This window comes from Bison bison, unplaced genomic scaffold, assembly GCF_000754665.1.
Source record: "Bison bison bison isolate TAMUID 2011002044 unplaced genomic scaffold, Bison_UMD1.0 scf7180017863887, whole genome shotgun sequence".
NCBI lineage: Eukaryota > Metazoa > Chordata > Mammalia > Artiodactyla > Bovidae > Bison > Bison bison.
The window spans coordinates 622,360-643,870 of NW_011494459.1; the positions used below are offsets into that span (position 1 = coordinate 622,360).

At 39.5% G+C, this 21,511-nt stretch overlaps 1 protein-coding gene across 2 annotated transcripts in view; it reads right to left on the reverse strand.

Moving 5' to 3' along the window:
* CTNND2 (catenin (cadherin-associated protein), delta 2) overlaps positions 1 to 21,511 on the reverse strand; it is a 914,052-nt gene that overhangs the window by 483,684 nt on the left and 408,857 nt on the right. The window contains exons 3-4 of one of the 2 annotated variants that reach the window (XM_010833758.1): positions 15,126 to 15,160; positions 13,974 to 14,090 (exon numbers count right to left, since the gene is read on the reverse strand). In XM_010833758.1, the coding sequence (XP_010832060.1) occupies positions 13,974 to 14,090; positions 15,126 to 15,160 (152 nt within the window). Of the gene's footprint in view, positions 1 to 13,973; positions 14,091 to 15,125; positions 15,181 to 21,511 lie in introns of those variants that run through there. The other variant, XM_010833759.1, reaches the window with a different exon arrangement.

The following is a 21,511-nucleotide window of genomic DNA, read 5'->3' on the forward strand; positions in this document are numbered from 1 at the left end:
GACACCCTCTAAGCTTCCCTCTTACACGCAGGACACACAAGGCAAAGATCCTTAAAATGGCTTGGAAATAAAAACTGAACCAAACAAAACTAGGGTCAGAGACAAGAGATAAGGAAGAGAAGGTTCTCTCTTAACCTGAAATTCCATTCTTTGTCAACCTTGAAACCCACTCTCAAACTTGTGGGTTAAATGTCACCTCCTCCATGCAGCCTGCCCGGATGTCTGATTGCCCTGGGGAAATTAACCATACCCCCATCTCTGCTGCCTTAATACTCTGCATAGACTCTGAGGAATTTCAGCAGAGAAATCTGTAGTCTTACACAGCAAGTGGTAAAGAACCCGTCTGATAATTCAGGAGATATAAGAGATGCAGGTTCGATCCCTGGGTTGGGAAGATGCCCTGGAGGAGGGCATGGCAACCCACTCCAGTATTCTTGCCTGGAGAATCCCATGGACAGAGGAGCCTGGCAGGCTACAGTTCATGGGATAGCAAAGAGACACAACTGAGGAGACTTAGCAAGCACACACACAGCAATAGGTTTTCTGGAAGGAGAGTGACAAAGTAAAAACAAGGAGTCTGAATATTTATGTGAAAGCTGCTGCATTCAGATACTTGGAGACACTAGAGACCATGGATTTCGTGGAGTGGAGAAAAAGGAAACCAGAAGAAATGGAGGAAATTTCAATTGGGGTAATGGCCATGGTAGGAAGGAAGAGAAAATTGTGCATTTAAGAGACATTTTTTAAAGCTCATTGGTACTTTGGGACTAGTAGACAGGAAGGGAAGGCCAGCCCAAATGACTGGACGCTCTTTAGCTGGCCGCTCGAACGATCTCACTGACACTGTAGTGTGTTGGGGAAGATGCCCATGGTGCAGAGTAAGTCTTTTCTAGAAAACCGAGCAGACAGGACAGCACTTTTAAGATTAGGCACACACTTTCTGTTTCTACAAGGTTTAAGGTGATTTATTAGCTGATGCTAATTATGGTCTGTTTCAGTGGAACATCTGTCCCAGAAAGCAATAAATATTCACTAAGCGAGGTGAAAAAGCAAAAGCTCCCCTCACATGCCATTTGAAGGAGGAGGAGACCTGTGTTGGGGAGTTGATACTTTGGGGAAAGACAGGCTTCATTTTTTAAATTACAGAGTTGTTGGAGATGGTGGGAGTTGACATAGTTAGAAAGGCACTCTGGGCTTGATTCTCAAACTGTCTCTAACAGACTAAATTATCTTTTGAGATCTTAATTTCCAAGATCAAAGTTTGGTGGTGGTGGTGGGTGGTTTAGTTGCTTACTTGTGTCCAACTCTTGAGATCCCGTGGACTGTAGGCCACCAAGCTCCTCTGTCCCTGGGATTCTCCAGGCAAGAATCCTGGAGTAGTTTGCCATTCCCTTCTCCAGAGTATCTTCCTGACCAAGGGATAGGACCCACATCTCCTGCATTACTGGCAGATTCTTTACCATTGAGGCACCAGGGAAGCTCAGATCAAAGTTTGGTTATATATAAATGAAATTTTAGAACAGAGTTACAGCTATCTGAGTCATCAGGGGTAGAAGTTGAAGCCACAAGAATGAGACAAGGTCTCTAAGTGGTGACAATATCAATTTAATTCCTAGGGATTATTTTACCATCAGAAGAAAAGAATTATTAAAAAGAAATGTACTAAAATAAACAGCTAAGAGATCTAGGCGATGTCTCACATAGACGCTCAATGAATGCTTTGTTAGGTTGTTAATTCAGGCTAATCAGGAATAATAAACACTCAAATTGAGACTGACAAGTTTAGGACTGGATACACAACAAAGCCAGTTCTGTTAAGATTTCCATTTATCAGGAAGTTTAGAAACATTCTTTATTTTTGGCTTAACTGGCTCTTTCAAAATGATATAAAAATCTTATCTTTACATAGACTATGAAAAATAAAGCCAACAAGACTCACACACGTAACTACAACTGTCAGAGAATTTGACTCATGTCTACCCTCTTGTTATGCAATCTTTGTGGAAGGCTGAGAATAATGTGAAGGTTAAGTATTATTTTAAATGAGAGTAAATTTTTAGAGCAACAACAAATAAAAAGAAGGGGGGAATCTTTTAAAAGGAAAATGGTGAGTGAGTAAGAAGACAGGAAATAGTGGAAATTATTATATACAGTAAGTCCCATATATAGGAACCTTTAACGTGCAAACTTTCAAAGACACAAAACATGTGTTCGCATGTCCAGTTACCTAACTAAGTTAGTTCCTGCGTCTGGCGCACATTGTCACATGCAGGCATCCTCTGAGTGGCTGTGCTTTACAGAACTGTGCAGAGTACAGTAGTGAAGTATTCTTGCCTGGAGAATCCCATGAACAGAGGAGCATGGCGGGTGTTCACGGGGTCACGAAGAGTTGCATACAACTGAGCACTGCGTGATGATAAGTAGTGATGAACTGGTTGTCTTCTCCTGCCCTTCACTAGTAACTTGAAAAGGTACGTAGGCGTTTCACTGGGGCATTAATCTAAAAACAGTATTTCAGTCCATCTACCATCCCTAACATAACTGAGGGCAGAAACTCAAGCAGCTTCTTACACAGCAAAGCTTAGGGCTTGTTCTACTAGCAGATGTGGTTTTTTTTTTTCCCCACAGTGGACCATTTTTAAAGTCTTTCTTGAATTTGTTACAATATCACTTCTGTTTTATTTTTTGTTTGTTTGTTTTTTTGGCTGCAAGACAAATGGGATCCTAGTTCCCTGACCAGAGAGTGAATCTGCACTCCCTGCTTTGGAAGGTGAAGTCTAAACCACGGGACTGCTGGGGGAGTCCCAGCAAATGTGTTCTTAGATTTGATTTCTAAGTCTCTTCCTTCAGAATATCTGTTTTCTCTGGTCAGCTGCTTTCAGTGTATAATGCTTTACATGAAAATGAAAACTTGGAAGGTCCCAAGAATAGAGAAGCAGTCATTTAGTTTTTAAACTGATTTAGATTCAACCAATGCTACTGATCTAACTAGTCTGCTTTCTCAAGTTTGACCTGGTATATGAATAAACGAAAAATGGATAAAGCTCTTACCCTAATATAGTAAGTCAGTGTATTTACATCTGTATACAATGGAGGGAAATGAACAAAATATCATTTATTACAAAATAAAAACTTCAAATATATAACTTCCCTTTAAAATGTACAGCTCAAGACTTTGATTGTGCATGGGATTTTACATGTTGTTTTAGTCATAGAACGGTATTTTTATAGCTTGCTCTAGTCCCCAACTACTTCCTTATAAACTTTTGTCTTATTTACCATTAAAAAAACTAATGTAACACAAAGATGAGGAAAATCATTATATGTATTTCTTTACAAATTAAGTCAAAGATAATAGATTCATACTTCTATCAGTCATTGTGAGAAGAAATAGAAAACTAATACAAATCGCTTTAGAAGAAAACAAAATTGAAAGCTAAATTTTGAAAGCATTTCAATGTATTAGTGGAATTACATTAGCTTAAAGAACTAATTTTTAATTTTATGCAAATCACAGACTTTTCCCTAAATATTTGCATGGTTTGCTCACACATTTATTCAGATTCCCAATCAAGTAAAGAATGACTTCCTGGCCCTTGCGTCATTCCCTCAAAACTAGAGTAGTTTGGAGGCTTCCCTGGAGGTCCTATTAAGACTGTGCCTCCACTGCAGGGGACTCAGGTTCGATCCCTAGTCAGGGAACTAAGATCCAACTCAAAGAGCTTTTATTCACCATATGAGTGATGTATAATACTATTTAGGACACCAAAACTGGAAAGTATTTAAAAGAGAAGGTTGCATCACCCACTTTTCATGAGCCATCAGAGCAAAGATGCTACCACGTGCCACGCAGCCTCCAGGAAGCTTCACTGAATGCTCTTTGTGCGTGATTCTCAGTCTGTTTTAGTTTGTCTGTTTAACTTACTTTATTCAAGTATAATTTATTTACAACGTTGCATCAATTTCTGCTGCACAGCCAGATGACTCAGTTACACACATACATATATATGTACATTCCTTTCCATGTTCTTTTCCATTATGGTTTACCTCAGGACACTGACCAACCTAGACAGCGTATGAAAAAGCAGAAACATTGCTTTGCCAACAAAGGTCCATCTAGTCAAAGCTACGGTTTTGCCAGTAGTCAGTAGTTTTTCCAGTTGGACCATAAAGAAGGCTGAGCGCTGAAGAATTGATGTTTTGGAAATGTGGATTTAGAGAAGACTCTTGAGAGTCCCTTGGATTGCAAGGAGATCCAACCAGTCCATCCTAAAGGAAATCAGTCCTGAATATTCATTGGAAGGACTGATGCTGAAGGTGAAGCTCCAATGCTTTGGCCACCTGATGGGAAGAACTGGCTCACTAGAAATGATCCTGATGCTGAGAAAGATTGAAGGCAGGAGGAGAAGGGGATGACAGAGGATGAAATGGCTGGATGGCATCACCAACTCGAATGACATGAGTTTGAGCAAGCTCTGGGAGTTGGTAATGGGCAGGGAAGCCTGGCGTGCTGCAGTCCATGAGGTCACAGAGAGTCAGACAGGACTGAGCGACTGAACTGAGCTATAGTTCTCCATGTGCTATACAGTGGGACCATGTTGTTTATCCATCCTATATACAGTAGTTTGCACCAGCGAATCTCAAACTCCCAGTCCATCCCTCTCCCACCCCCTTCTCCTTGGTAATCACAAACCTGTTCTCTGTGTGACTCTCATTCTCTGATTGTGTAAGAACGAGTAAGGAAAGGTGGATGGTATCGTGGGATTATTGTAAAAACGGGTACTTCTGCAATCCCTGAAAGGTTCTTGAGGATCCCCTGGAATCCCCAGTACACTCCAGGAAGCTCTGCCCTGCTTTACTCCCACGGGCTTTGTCACTGCTGGGAGTAATTACCTATCTGACCTTGTAGTATTTACAGTGCTCAATTTCAGCCTTTTCTGCCCATTACATAAATGCCAAGGGCAGAGACTTTTGTGCTGTTGTTAGTAAGTGCTTAAATGCTGCATGCTAAATCGTTTTAGTCCTGTCCGATGCTGTGTCAACCTTATTGACTGTACCCCTCCAGGCTCCTCTGTCTGTGGGATTCTCCAGGCAAGAATACTTGAGTGGGTTACCATTTCCTTCTCCAGGGATCTTCTGGACCCAGGGATCAAACCCACATCTCTTATGTCTTCTACATTGGCCGGCAGGCTCCTTACCACTGGTGCCACCTGGGCTTGAAACAGACGTTTTAAAAAAGAATATAACACCTATCTGTGCCTATAGCTTTACAATCAAAACCTAGTATATTAAGATTTGATGTCATCAGTTGCTGTTGAAGTGACTTATTATTTGGTCAGTGCACTTCTAGGGAAATCCTATAAGATGTCTTCATAAGGTATTACCAGGGGATCCCACGCTCCACTGTGTCCCAGGGAAAAGTCTGCTTATTTTGACTTTCTCACGGGAGCTTTCTGCCTCTCTCCGTTTCTTCACATCTACCAGCTTTCATCTGACCCTCATATTTGCATGTGGGGCGCCTAGGGTGCCTTGGCAATTTCAGAACCCAATTATATTTTCATTAAAAATCTCTGCCAGGCTCTAAACTCTGTGCTTGATTCCAGGAGACCCTGAGAATACAGCTGAGAATGATGTATTTAATGAGAAATTTGCATTTTTTTCCTCCTGCTTAGGGAATAGATAAGGAGCAGTTGATATTTTAGGTGTTTGCCCATCCCTTCATTTCCCAGGTCTGCCTCTGAGCTGGTGATCTCTTTGCAGAAGCTATAACATGCTTCTCAAATGTCTATGTGATAGAAAGACATATATCTTTCTATCTATCTGTGATAGAAAGAAATATAATACTGAAGTGGGTTGCCATGCCCTCCTCCAGGGGAATCTTCCCAACCCAGGGACTGAACCCAGGTCTCCTGCTTTGCAGATGGATTCTTTACTGATTGAGCCACTAGAGAAGCCCAGAAAGAAATATAAGAGAAAGAAATTGAGCCTTAACTGAAGAAGAGGTAAAGGTCCAGTCTGGAAGGGAAGATAATGACAGCTTTCTGGAGGATATTACTCTGTACCCTGTATGCTACTTGGGTGTTTTCCCTCACTTTTGTTCATACCGTCCCCTGCCAACTTCCCATGGGCTCTGTAACACCAAAGGTAGTGGGGTAGGTGGGTGTGAACCTGGAAAGGAAAGAAAAGGATGCGTGAAGCATCAGACAATTTCAGGCTTCAATTCTGACCAACCTCTGGAGCGGAGACTGGCTTGTTTGTATTTCAAAAACTTTGGACCAAAGGGTATATGATGAAGTAATACAAGGAATGAACAACCAAGGATGTACTCAATTAACTTGAATAAATACATGCCCAGCAAGGGACCTGGGGTCCCTGGGCCCAGGTGACAGTCTTCAGCCACTTGCGGAGTGAGGGGAACAGTTGGGCTGGAATCCAGATCTTGTGGCTCCAAGGGCAGGATGCCTTGGCCCCCTACCTACCCAGAGTCTCTGCACCCCATCGGGTCTAACTGAGGATCTTGTTTCCACCCTATCAGATTATCAACAGTGAGTCACATTATTTATATAGTTATCATCTTGATTACTCTAATCTCTATGAAAGTGTCATCCTTCCAAACCACTTCTGAATCCTTTGTTGCCATGCTTGCCAGGAATTGCGAAAATATTCACCTCCCAAGGTTGTCTCTTATCTCTATTATTATTCCATAAGAATGTAAGGGGTTATATTTTATAGCATTTTTAATAACCCAATCTCTCACGGTTTTTCCACCTCATGGAATTAAGCATATTTGCAGTAATTAAATGAAGATGACAGGCTGTAAATCAAGAGGAAGTAATATATTCCTTTCTATCAAACTATATATGATCATTCTATTTAGATTTCACCTGCTCAGAATAGTAACCTATACGATTGATTCTTAATTTTTTGAATATATTCTGAATTGAGAACTCAATTAAATAACATTCCCTTCTTTGCCATAATGTTCAGAATATATTAAGCTCCTAAGATTTCCTTCCTACTGAATGCTGGGATTTTAAAGGATGTGGTAGAATTTCAATTTGTCCAAGTGCTACAGAAACAAATAATTATTATTTCATGATGTTCAACAACACTATCTATAAACACAGAAGGGGGCTTCCCAGTGGCTCAGTGGTAAAGAATCCGAGTGCAGTTCAGGAGACGCAGGAAATCCAGATTCGATCCCTGGGTTGGGAAGACCCCCTGGGGGAGGAAATGGCAACCAACTTCAGTATTCTTGCCTGGGAAATCCCATGGACAGCAGAGACTAGCAGGCTACAGTTCATGGAGTCGCAAAAGAGTTGGACATGACTTAGTGAATCAGTTCAGTTCAGTTCAGTTCAGTCACTCAGTCGTGCCCGACTCTTTGCGACCCCATGAATCACAGCACGCCAGGCCTTCCTGTCCATCACCAACTCCCGGAGTTCACTCAGACTCATGTCCATAGAGTCAGTGATGCCATCCAGCCATCTCATCCTCTGTTGTCCCCTTTTCCTCCTGCCCCCAATCCCTCCCAGCATCAGAGTCTTTTCCAATGAGTCAACTCTTCGTAGTGAATAAACAACAACAAATAAACATATAAGCCATCCCCCACCCCCCACAAGAAGTATATTGCCTCTCTGATTTTGAATTACTAATGTGTTTAATAATTTTTAGCTAAGACATCATTACCTTTATCTCTGAGTTTTTATCTCCAAGGACACGTGGATCAAATAACATGCTTGGTCCATGACATATAGTTTGAGTCAAGCTGTGTATTATATGAGAAGCTAATGGCCCTGTTGCTGCTGTTGTACAGTCACTCAGTTGTATCTGACTCTTTGTGCCCCCATGGACTGAAGCACTCCAGGCTTCCCTGTCCTTTGCTATTTCCCAGAATTTGTTCAAACTCATGTCTATTGGGTTGATGATGATATCTAACCATCTCATCCTCACCGCCCTCTTCTCCTCTTGCCTTCAATCTTTCCCAACATCAATGGCCCTGCTGCTGCTGCTGTTAAGTCGCTTCAGTCGTGTCCGACTCTGTGCAACTCCATAGCTGGCAGCCCACTAGGCTCCTCTGTCCCTGGGATTCTCCAGGCAATAACACTGGAGTGGGTTGCCATTTCCTTCCCCAATGCATGAAAGTGAAAAGTGAAAGTGAAGTTGCTCAGTGACATCCGACTCTTAGTGACCCCATGGACTGCAGCCTACCAGGCTTCTCCATCCATAGGATTTTCCAGGCAGGATTACTGGAGTGGGGTGCCATTGCCTTCTCCGCAATGGCCCTGAGCCTCTGTCAATAACCCTTTTTTTTTTCAGTAAAACAACAGCAATTCTTCCAGTGACTCCATGTCATGTATTTATTAGAATTGAAATTACACAGCTGGCAGCCATAGAATAGTGGTGGGCTAGCAAAGGTTTTATAAATGATTTACATACTGTTTATGATAGCACTTTTTAAAAAAATGCAAAGTGTTGGAACACACTGATAAGTATGGGACACTGTAGTTCATATTACTGCAGCAGTTATTGCTTGCCTTAGGGTCAAGAAGGTGGGTTTACTAAAATTCAAATTTTATTTTAATCAGACCACCCTGGAAAGAAAAATAACAAAACTTTTTAAACACAACGAATTACATGTTAAGTGCTTAGGGGCTGAGACTGGTTGCCACTGTACATTTTTGAAGCTGGTTTTAGGCTGTATTTAGAGTTCTTGCCTGGAGAATCCCAGGGACGGGGGAGCCTGGTGGGCTGCCGTCTCTGGGGTCGCACAGAGTCGGACACGACTGAAGCGACTTAGCAGCAGCAGCAGTAGTGTTGTTTTGGTCTCTTTCAGGTTAGGAGTAAGATTCCAGCTCTCAAGGGCAGTGTGCCAGGTCTAATTTAGCATCAGCTATTTCATGTCTGTCCTAGCTAATGAGACCATTGATTGAATCATCACAAAAACAAGGGACGGGCAGAATCTGATGGGCTGGTGCTAATTATATGAAACATGTCAAAGCACTGGTGCATAGGAATGCGTTACATCTATGTAAATATAAAATGGCATGTTGTTCTAGAACTGAGTAGAATGTTGTGCCAATTATTCTCTTTGCTCCCCCGTATTCATTCTCTGCCCTTCTCCCCACAGAGACTGTATCACAAGGGTCCCTTGGCACTTGATTTAAGACTAGACTTGGCCAGTGAAAGGCAGGAGGAGAGAGAGGCTAGAATGTTTATTCTTCTGCTCCCACCAACCGTGCCTCCTGACTCTGCTGGCACTGGTTCGTCGATTTTTCCTTTGGGACTAAGGGTGGCAAGGGCTTCCATCTGTTGCTACTCCCCGGATACTTCTTCAGGCATCGATTGTTCCCTTAATCTTGCTCACTCGTTTGTAAATGGACCCTTAATTAAATTCTCTTCATTTAAACTCTTTTTGAGAAGACTCTATTTCCCATCTGGGCCCTGATACAAACACAAATAGCAATTAGGATTTTTATTTTCTGATATTCTGAGTACTTAAAATAAGCTATAATTGATCCCTCAAATGATAATTATCTACTCAATATTTTAAAATTAATTTCCTAAATTTTACTTCATTCAGTCTTAAACTGACTCTGAAAATGTTAAGAACCAACGTTTCTTAAGAATAACAATATTCCACAGTTTACTGTGATTCAGACCCTTTGGCATAAAACTTTCAAGCTGCATTTGAATCACCTGGGCTTGTTGTTTGTTTTAATTTTACTTTGTTTAAGCTCCAATCCTTTGGCCACCTGATGCAAAGAGCCAACTTATTGGAAAAGACCCTGTTTCTGGGAAAGATTGATTACAGGAGGAGAAGGGGGGCAACAGAGGATGAGATGGTTGGATGACATCACCGAAAACTCTGGGAGACAGTGAAGGACAGAAAAACTTGGTGTGCTGCAGTCCATGGGGTCGCAAAGTCCACGGGGACATGACTTCGTAGCTGAACAACAACAACAATCTTCAAACAAGAAGCAGGGCCTTCAAAAACGAACAGTTAACTAAACTCCTAGGAGTCTTCAAAAAGATAAATCAGTATATAATACCATAAACTAACTAATCTTTCTGATAATCAAAAACTCAGCAGTTAGCAAATCTATTTCAAAAACCCTTACTAGTATATTTAAATTTCTTGTAATAAAGATAAATCTTTTGCAGGTAATGTTTGGACATGTTTTACAGAAATGCAAAAGTGAACACTAAACATTCTATTTCTCCTGTGTGTGGAGTGTCTCAATTTAGAAATTCACACACTTCCTCTGTGGCTCAGTCATAAAGAATCCACTGGCCAATACAGGAGACATGGGTTCGATCCCTGGTCCAAGAAGATCCCACATGCCTTGGAGCAACTAAGCCCGTGGGCCACAGCTATTGAGCCTGCGCTTTAGAACCGGGGAACTGCAGCTACTGAGCTCCCAGCTGCGACTGATGCCCTAGAGCCCAGCTCCACAAGAGAAGCCACGGCAACGAGAAGCCCGAGCACCAAACTACAGAGAAGCTCCTGCTTGGCCAACTAGAGAAAAGCCGGCTTAGCAGTGAAGACCCAGCACTGCCAAACAAACAAATAAATTAAATTTAGGATGATTGGGATTATTAGTTGACAAAGTTATTTTTTAAAAAGTTCATATGGTTATTTATCTCCTCTAATATTTTTTTCTTCTACTCTTTAATTTTATATTACGTTATCTCTGCACTGTTTTTATAATTTATTTCCATCTTCCTAGCTTATTCTGATTTATTTAGCTCTTTTAAGGTGTCCCAAAATAAAGGGATGCTGAGCTCATTATTTGGAGAAGGCGATGGCACTCCACTCCAGTACTCTTGCCTGGAAAATCCCATGGATGGAGGAGCCTGGTAGGCTACAGTCCATGGGGTCATGAAGAGTCAGACATGACTGAGCGATTTCCCTTTCACTTTTCACTTTCATGCACTGGAGAAGGAAATCACAACCCACTCCAGTGTTCTTGCCTGGAGAATCCCAGGGATGGGGGAGCCTGGTGGGCTGATGTCTATGGGGTCTCACAGAGTCGGACACAACTGAAGTGACTTAGCAGTAGCAGAGCTCATTATTATCTTTTATTTTTAATAATAAAATTTTGATTTCCTCTGAATGCATTTTTTTGCCATACCCTTATGCTTTCATTATAAAATGTTGCTATTTCATTTGCTTTGTAAATGTAAAAGAGTATGTAATTTTCTTCCTGCTTTCACATTTGATTCAGTAAACCCAAAAGTATGTTTCTTAATTTTAATGTCAATATATTTTTGCTTATCATTTATTGTTTACTTTTAATTTTACTGAATTATTATAAAAGAATGTGGGCCTTTCTATACTTTATAACTTTTAGAATTATCTTTACAGCCCATTAGCTGATCAATTTTTATAAATTTTCCTTGGACATATAAAGCAAACGGTTATTATTATTCAAAAAGTATACCTTTAAAAAATTCATCTAATGCATTGATTTGTTAATTATTTATCCAACTTTCTGTGGCTTCTTCTTCTATTATTCAGTCTGATTCTGAGAAATGTTCACATTATTTTTCATCAGTCTCTTTCATTTTTAATATTCAGATGTTACGTTGTTTGGTGCATGTATGTTCACCAGATTTTACCATATGATTATTAGTTAATATATTTTCTCTATGTAATTCCTTTTGACCCTGCTTAGTGATTCTGTGGCAAATTCCACTTTATTTCACATTATTCTTCCCAATCCTACCCTTTGTGGTCGTTGTATTTGCTGTCATTTCTTTGTCTATTCAGTTTGTCTGTTAGTATTTGTCTAAATAGTAAATGTCTATTTATTTCAACATTTACTTCATTAATATAAGTATGTATATTAAACATACTCCATGATTTTATCTTCATTTTCTACAAATTTGAATTTTTTTTTTTCTGAGAATTCAGCATGCTTACATGTAGTACTAGATTGATTTATCACTTCTATTTTAACTTGTTTGCTTATTACTGTTTTCTTCCTTCCTTTTTTCTGTACTTTCCATGAATAAAAGGTATACCCTCTCCTAAAATCATAATAAAATTATGATATAATATGTAATAAAAGTATTATATAAAAATAACATAGCCTATATCATCCTTCCAAGAAGTTTTATTTCTGCTTTCCTTACTCTCTAATGAAAAAGAGTGCATTGCCTCAAATATGAATTAAATATATTAATAGTTCTAACTATAACTGCCCCTCCAGAGTAAATATTTTATAGGCTTTGATAAACAAAAGGAAACAATCTTACACTGTAAAATATAAAATACAGAGAACAAGTGTAATACACTCATGCATCTGACTTTAGAAGCTTTAACGAGAGGATGTATATGGTTAAACCAGCATATTCATGATGGTGTTATTTTAAGAGTCATGATGTTATAAAGATCCTAGAGGAAATGAACTAATATGTACGCTAAATGGTTTCAGGATCACCATGCTATCTCACTCTTCTATCTTTCCTTTATATAGCAAACACTGATGGGTTTTCAAGGAAATTATACTTTTTCAAAATTAAGAAATTAAATGCTCCACTGATTTCTGATGTAGAAATTATTAGGGTAATGTCTACTTTAATGATTTAATTTTTAGCTTTTTGTGGGATTTTATTAAAATAGGTCAAGAGAATTTTATGATTTATTAAAATGAGGCTTGTTTCAGCTCAAAGAACTTCTATTTCTAAGTTTCAGCCACTCTGGTTGAAAAACATATAATTAAGTAGAAAAAAAAATCTTTAAATATTTATTGAGATTAATATAGCTATGGAAGATAGCTAAACATAGAAATGTAAAGAGTTCTTGCATAGTACTCTAGCATTGTACTAAATAGTATTGCATACATTATACAATTCTATTTTGGTATAGAATTGCTCCAACATTTAAGATCCCTACCAACAATCATCTATATGAGTAAAGCCTTGACTGTGTGTGCTCAGTCATGTCCAACTCTTTGTGACCCCATGAACTGTAGCCCACCAGGCTCCTCTATCCCTAAGCTGTAGGCCACAAGGCTCCTCTGTCCATAGAATTTTCCAGGTAAGAATATCAGAGTAGGTTGCCATTTCCTACTCCAGGGGAACTTCCTAACCCAGGAATCAAACCCGTGTTTCTTGAGTCTCCTGCATTGGCAGGCAGATACCTTACCACTGCACCACCTGAGAATCTCTTGACAGTTAAGTTTAAAGCAGACAGTGTGTTGATAAAACAACTATATGATGAATTCATACAATTTGCTAATCTAGATGCCAAAAAGGATGTCAGAGAATTGGTTGAGAATCACCAATATGTCAATAGTTTGTGAGAAATCTCGATGCTAATTATTGACTTGTTACGTTAGCTGCTCAGTCATGTCTGACTTTTTGTGACCCCATGGACTGTAGCCCGCCAGGCTCCTCTGTCCATGGGATTTTCCAGGTAAGAATACAGGAATGGGTAGTCATTCCCTTCTTCAGGGGATCTTCCCAACCCAGGGATCGAACCTCGATCTCCTGCATTGTGGGCAGATTCTTTACCATCTGAGCCATCAGGGAAGCCCCTGTTACTGACTTAAGAGAGTTTATAATCAAATGTGAATTAGTGTGGGGTAATGCAGGAAGGAAGTAGATGAGAGTGGAATAAAATTGATAAAATAAGTATAAACACATCTTGAAGCCCTAAGGATATGGCTCATGATTTAACTATATTAATATTAATGGGATTCCCTGGTGGCTCAGCTGGTAAAGAAGCCACCTCCAATGCCGGAGACCTGGGTTCGATCCCTGAGTTGGGGAGATCCCCAGGAGAAGGGAACAGCTACTCATTCCAGTATTCTGACCTGGAGAATTCCATGGACTGTGTGGTCCATGGGGGTCGACTCCCATTCCATGGGACATGACTGAGCCACTTTCACTTCACTTTCATTAACAGTAATGACATATGCTCTTATATTTTAATTGTCTTCAAGCTTAATTACCATTTGACTTACTTTCACTTGTTGAATAGTCTTGTGGGTCAAGTATTCCTGATTCCTGTAGTGATCTAATACAGGAGTCCACCAGTTCGAGACCTGTTGTGAGCTCATCTTCGATATCTTTTTGACCATCTGAAATACAATATTTCAAAGAGGTGAACAAACACATGGTTTTGTCAACATTAAAGCTTAAGACTATCATTTAATAATCGAAAATATAGTAACTATAACTATTCAGTTCAGTTCAGTCACTCAGTCATGTCCAACTCTCTGCAATCCCATGGACTGCAGCATGCCAAGCCTCCCTGTCCATCACCAACTCCCAGAGTTTACTCAAACTCATGTCCATTGAGTCAGTGATGCTATTACCTTTATGAAATTCTCATTAGGTATCACATTGTAACCCCTGGTCAACCACTATTAAAAACCAAGGCTAGCCAATTATATGTGTCCATGAAAAACATAAAGTTACTAGGGAATTGGGAAAACTTAACTCCCATGAGCTGTTGAGCTTTCAAAACAACTTCACTTAATTTTAGTGTCATGTTTTATCAAATTTGTTTTTATAAGTTTCTTTCTAAAGTTCTTAAGAAAATTAACCAATAGAGGTATATGTAGAAGTAAGTATATATGCTCATCAAGAAGCTGTATTGATTTATATGTCCATCAGCTGATGAATGGATAAAGAAGATGTGGTGTGTGTGTGTATATATATATATGTACACAATGGAATATTACTCAATGTAAAAAAGAATGAAATAATGCCATTTGCAGCGACATGGATGGACCTAGAGATTACCGTATTGAGTGAAGTCAGAGAAAGACAAATACTTTTAATATCATTTGTGTGTGGAATCTAAAATATGATACAAATGAACTTGTTTGCAAAACAAAACGATCCATGGACATAAGAAAACAAACATGATTACCAATTGAGAAAGGGGGTAGGAGAGGAACAAATTAGGAGTTTGGGATTAGCAGATACAACCTACTATACGTAAAACAGACAAACAAAAAGAAACGATGATATAGCACAAGGAACTAGATTGACTACCTAATAATCATAATGGAAAGGAATACAAAAAAGAATATGTATATTAATATCTATAAATTATACAACACTGTAATTCAAGTATACTTCAATAAAGAAAACAAGCTGTACCTTACCTTGTGATTGCCAGTGAAACTGCTCTTCTGCTGAACTGTAAAAGAGAGAATACATAGATATAATGAATTTGTTACAAATTAAAGGACTCTAGGCTGTAAGATGCAAAGGTACATTAAGTTAGTAGTGGGGCCTCCATGGAGCTCCCTTTAATTTCTTACTGGGAAAAGGGGTCCCACTTTGATACAATCATAATTTTAATCTATTTGGTATATACCTCTTTGGATTCACCGGTATTAACATGTCATAAATGGAATCATTCAGTAATTTTCAAGAGAACAGCTGATTTTTTTACAAACCACAATCTATTGTACTTATCACTTACGACAGTTTCTACACACATGAAGTTCTACGAAACTGTAGCTATTTTAAAACACAAGTCTGAATAGTTTCATGTAAACTCTGTAAGGTGTTCTAATAGAGATATAACTTTCTCCATTTTCATTATAAAGAGATAAAATAAATCTACACCTTTTCCTAGACATACCTTATAAGCAGTTCCTTTTAGCTGTTTATTATATTTCAAATTAAGTAATATGAAAATCACAACACTTTACCATCCACCAACCATACAGTTCCCAAGTTTCCACTTTAGAAATATATCATATAATAAAAATGACCCAGGTAGAAAGGGTGGCTCATGCAAATGACATGCCAAAGATATTGTGCAGATTGTACCTAGGTGGGCACATAAATTTATTTTAAATGACTTTTTTTTAAAATACATGCTGCTGCTGCTAAGTCACTTCAGTCGTGTCCAACTCTGTGCAACCCCAGAGACGGCAGCCCACCAGGCTCCCCCATCCCTAGGATTCTCCAGGCAAGAACACTGGAGTGGGTTGCCCTTTCCTTCTCCAATGCATGAAAGTGAAAAGTGAAAGTGAAGTCACTCAGTCGTGTCCGACTCTTCGAAACCCCATGGACTGTAGCCTACCAGGCTCCTCCATCCATGGGATTTTCCAGGCAAGAGTACTGGAGTGGGTTGCCATTGCCTTCTCCTTAAAATACATAAATAAATTTAAAATTTCTAAGTATGAACAGCTCTTTCATTATATATGCAAATAGTTCTAACATACCCTTTTTTATATGTCAATAGTTTGTGGGAAATCTATATGACAATTACTGACAGGTATCATTTTGAGAATGATTTTCTACACTTATTTACTAGATCTTTTACTCTGATCAAGGCACTTCTATGAATAGCTCATCAGTTTCACAACAAGAAGTAGGTTTTAGAACTTTAATTTGTACCTTAGAAATGGTTTCTGAATACATTTGCTGAGGAAAAAGGCAATTCTGGTATAAATGAGTGTTCAGAATAGCCATGATTGATATACATGAATATAAGAGCAGTCCCTCAGGAGACTGTTTTAGGGCATCTTTCTCCTCAGCCAATCCATTTTAGCAAAGTGAAACATGGTTTTGCAATGATGAGCACTATAGACAGTTGATACCTAAAATGATAACATTACAAATTCACTCTGATGCAGCTCCTCCTTTCATCAAAAAGTGTATCATTATAAAGCAGTAACAACTAAGTGCACGGTTTAACACCTTAAACATATATGCAATACTATAGTTAATATTTTTTAAAAATTACAAAGTATGTTCAGTTAGTAAGTGGCCGATAATATAGGGCTGGAAAATGTTTTCAAAATTGTACTGAGTTGAATGGTATCCTTTTCCCCCAAAAGATGTGTCCACACCAAATCCCTAGAAATTGTGAAAGGTTACTTAATGGGAAAGGGTTTTTAAAGATGTAATTAAGGTAAAGATCTTAAGATGAGAGCTTCTGAAACTCAATGATCAATGTCCTTATAAAAGACACTAGAGGAGAAAGACACAGAGGAGAAGGTCTTGTGAAGGTCTTGTGAAGATGGAAGCAAGAGACTGGAGTTATGGAACTATAAGCCAAGTAATGGCTGGAGCCAGCAGAACCTGGGAGAGTTAAGAAAGGAACCTTTTTCCTTAGTATTCCTCCATAAAGAAGACTGAGTGCTGAAGAATTGATGCTTTCTAATTGTGGCACTGGAGAAGACTCTTGCAAGTCCCTTGGACAGTAAGGAGATCAAACCAGTCAATCCTAATGGAAATCAACCCTGAATATTCATTGGAAGGACTGATGCTAAAGCTGAAGCTTCAATCCTTTGGCCATCTGATGAGAGGAGCTGACTTATTGGAAAAGATCCTGATGCTGGGAAAGATTGAGGGCAGGAGAAGAGGGTGACAGAGGATGAAGTGGTTGGATGGCATCACCAACTCAATAGACATGAGACTGAGCAAACTCCAGGAGATGATGAAGGACAGGGAAGCCTGGTGTGCTGCCGTCCATGGGGTCACAGAGTCAGACAGAACTCAGTGACTGAAATGACTGAATTAAACTGAGGGAACATAGCCCTGTCAGCATAGGTGATTTTGAACTCCTGAGAGAGTCAGTTCATAGGTAGGTTGATAAGAAGTCCAGGGTTCCTGAGGAGGAGAAAGGGGTCTGGAGTCCTCTAGAAAGAGAAAGGGATCTGGGGCTCTCAAGGAGAAAAAGACATTTTCTACATGGCTTTGGTTTAATCAATATAACAATGTATCTTGCTCAAGGACATGTTTCTCCTTAACAAGAAGGTTTTCTGACCAATCTTGTTATCTTAAGAAGTATGTTATGGGAGTAGGTCTGGTAATACCTTTCTATTGTTAAATCTAATCTTGTTCATTTAAGATGCATGTTGTGGGAGTGGGTCTGGTAAAGTATATAAGGCCTTGATAAGACTAGTGATGGGGGCACTCTCCATCTGCCTTCTGTTGTCTTTGTCAGAAGCTTTGTCTGTCCCTTTTCTTACTTTAATAAAACTCTGCTACACAAAAGCTCTTGAGTGATAAGCCTAGTCCCTGGTCTGGAAGCTAAATCTTCTTTAGAGATTGTGAATCCAATATCGTTCACCCTAAGTTATCACTTCTGGTCCCCAAACTGTGAGGTAATGAATTTATTTTAAGACACTCATTGTAGTAATTTGTCATGGCAGCCCAAGGAAACCAGTACAGTATTTTTCTGGTATGACCAAATGTTTACATAGTATAGCCTTCAAGATTTACTACTATCTGTATGCTACTACATTCCTTTTACCAATTCAGTTCTTTGCCAAGTACTTATTGTATACTAGGGCTGTGAGAATTCATGACAATCACTTATACCTTTTGGTACCTGGGGAGTAGCTATCTTATTGATGTTAAATAACTTGGCCACATATAGCTCAATATATATAAAAAAATTAAACGACATGATTTAAAAAATGGGCAGAACTGAGTGGACATTTTTTCCAAAGAGGAAATGCAGATGGACTCCTGGCACGTGAGAAGATGCTCAACATCGCTAATCATCAGGGAAACACAAATTAAAACCACAACGAGGTAGCACTTCACACCTGTCAGAATGGCTGTCATCAAAAAGAACACAAACAACAAATGTTGACAAGGATGTAGACAAATGAGAACCCTTATACACTGTTGGTGGGAATGTAAATTGATGCAATCTCATGTGGAAAACAATATGGAGGTTTCTCAAAAAACTAAAATATGTAGTTCTCAAAGAACTACATATGACCCAGCAATTCCACTTCTAGGTATTCCAGTAATTAAAAAATACATGTGCATCCAATCTTCATAAGAGCATTGTTTATAGAAGGCATTCTGGGTGTCCATCAACAGATATATGCCATAAAAAAGAATGAAAATTTTCCATTTGCAGCAACAGGGATGGACTTAGCAATATGCTAAATGAAATAAGTCAGACAGAGAAAGACAAATGCTATCTGCTGCTGCTGCTGCTGCTGCTGCTGCTGCGTCACTTCAGCCATGTCCGACTCTGTGCGACCCCATAGACGGCAGCCCACCAGGCTCTGCTGTCTCTGGGATTCTCCAGGCAAGCACACTGGAGTGGGTTGCCATTTCCTTCTCCAATGCACGAAAGTGAAAAGTGAAGTCGCTCAGTCATGTCCAACTCTTCTCGACCCCATGCACTGCAGCCTACCAGGCTCCTCCGTCCATGTGATTTTCCAGGCAAGAGTACTGGAGTGGGGTGCCATTGCCTTCTCTGTAATGCTATATGGTATCACTTATATGGGGCTTTCCTGATAGCTCAGTCAGTAAAGAATCCACCTGCATTGCAGGAGACCCAGGTTCGATTCCTGGATCAGGAAGATCTGCTGGAGGAGGGATAGGCTACCCACTCTAGTGTTCTGTCCTGGAGAATTCCATGGAATGTATAGTACTGTACAGTATTCTGGCCTAGAGAATTCCATGGACTGTATAACTTATATGTGGAATCAAAAAAAAAAAAGAACCACCAACAACAAACTAGTGAATAAAACAAACAATTATGCAGACTCACAGGAATAGAGAAGAAAACAGTTGTTACCAGTGGAGAGAGTGTAGGAAGGAGGGGCAAGGAGGGGGGAAGGGTTATCATGGGATTATACAAAATTGTATGTGTGAAGCTTTTCTTGAAAACTGTAAATCACTGTAGAATTTAAAAAATCCCCCATCCAATCAAAACAACATCAACAAAAAGTCATGGAGGAAAATCCAGTTGCTACTTCCCACTTGAAACAATAAGATTGCATAAGTCACTGGAAGTTTCTTCCATGCTCATCAAAGCCCTGCTCTCCACTCCTGGGCACGCTGAAGATCACACTTCTCTACCATCCTGCATGTGGATGGGGCCATGTACCACCTCCTGCCAGAAGCACAGATGGGCGGACATGTGATTTCCACACATTCCCTTGTGAAGCCCTATGTTGAGAAGGGTCCCTGAGTAACCACATGCTGGGGAAATTTCTGCCAACCCAGAGAAGACACAACATGAATGAGAAATAAACCATAGTTTTGTTAAAACTCTGAAGCTGGAGGGTTGTTTTCTTGGGCAGAATAAATGTCACACTGAGTAATACAGAAATATGCCATTATTTGAGTTCATTAGGCATTTCCAACTTCTCCATCTTTCATTTCCACAGTTTAGAGCTGGAAGAACACGTCTCGGGTCACCCTAGCACAAATAAGGCAGTGCTCCTGCATTTCACATCCTTTGAGATTTATCCACTCATCCACAGTAATGGGTGATTTTACACACAACTACACATCACACTGTTACATAATATTTACTTTTTGTTCATTTCTTTAAAAAAAGTTTCAATTTTATGTGCAACAGAAACATGAAGAAACATTTTTTATTACAATTGAAAAAATACTTATACAGACTTATACAGACTGTTCCTGCCTATATGCTGGCAGTAGCAAAACAAACGAAACAACCTAAGGGAACAACAATAGGGAAACAGATAAATTCTGCTCCATAATAGTAGAATTCCACATCATATATCACATAACATGGAAAAACACCACTTGGCAGCTAAAGCAAATTAGCCCGATATGTAATGTACATAAAGTGAAAGGGTCAGTTGCTTAGTCATGTCTGACTCCTTGCAACTCCATGGACTGTAGCTTCCATGTACTGTAGTCTTCCCTTTCTCCAGGGGATATTCTCAACCCAGGGATCAAACCCAGGTCTCCCACATTGCAGGTGGATTCTTTACCAGCCGAGCCACAAGTGAAGCCCAAGAGTACTGGAGCAGTAGCCTATCCCTTCTCCAATGAACCTTCCCCACCCAGGAATGAAACTGGGGTCTCCTGCATTGCAGGTGGATTCTTTACCAATTGAGCTATGAGGGAAGCCCATAGTCCACTAGGCTCCTCTGTTTATGGGATTTCCCAGGCAAGAATACTGGAGTGGGTTGCCATTCCTTTTTCCAGCGGATCCTCCTAATGCAGGGATCGAATCTGGGTCTCTTGCATTGCAGACAGAGTCTTTACCATCTGAGGGAAACCCAATGTATACATGGGTCAGGCTCAAAAGCAAAATATAGAGTGGAAAACATATACTGCACAGAAGACATATACTTCAGGACTTCGATTATGAAAAAAATTTTAAGACACAGACTAAATAATATTGCATATAAATACAAACACACACATGTACATGTAAGAGGGAGAGAGACCACACAAAGACAGATTAAAGAGATGCACCCAAACTCACGATGGTGAGAGCAGAGGAAAATAAGTCTGAGCAGGGACAAAAAGGGACTCTCACTTTTATCTCAAATGTTTGATGTTATGAAAAATGGGGGAAAAAAAGGTTTCTTAAATTCTTAACATGAATTTAAGAATATCTTTGACACTTGAAACCGGGAAATCACAATTCTTACATTAGAAACATGTTCAGTTAAATATTTTCATAAATCCTTGTGACTCAGTTCTACATCATATTCTCATCATTGTCAGAATCACTCAGAATTGAAATTCAAATGATGTGAGACAATTCTGAAATCTGTAAGTGTAAATAATT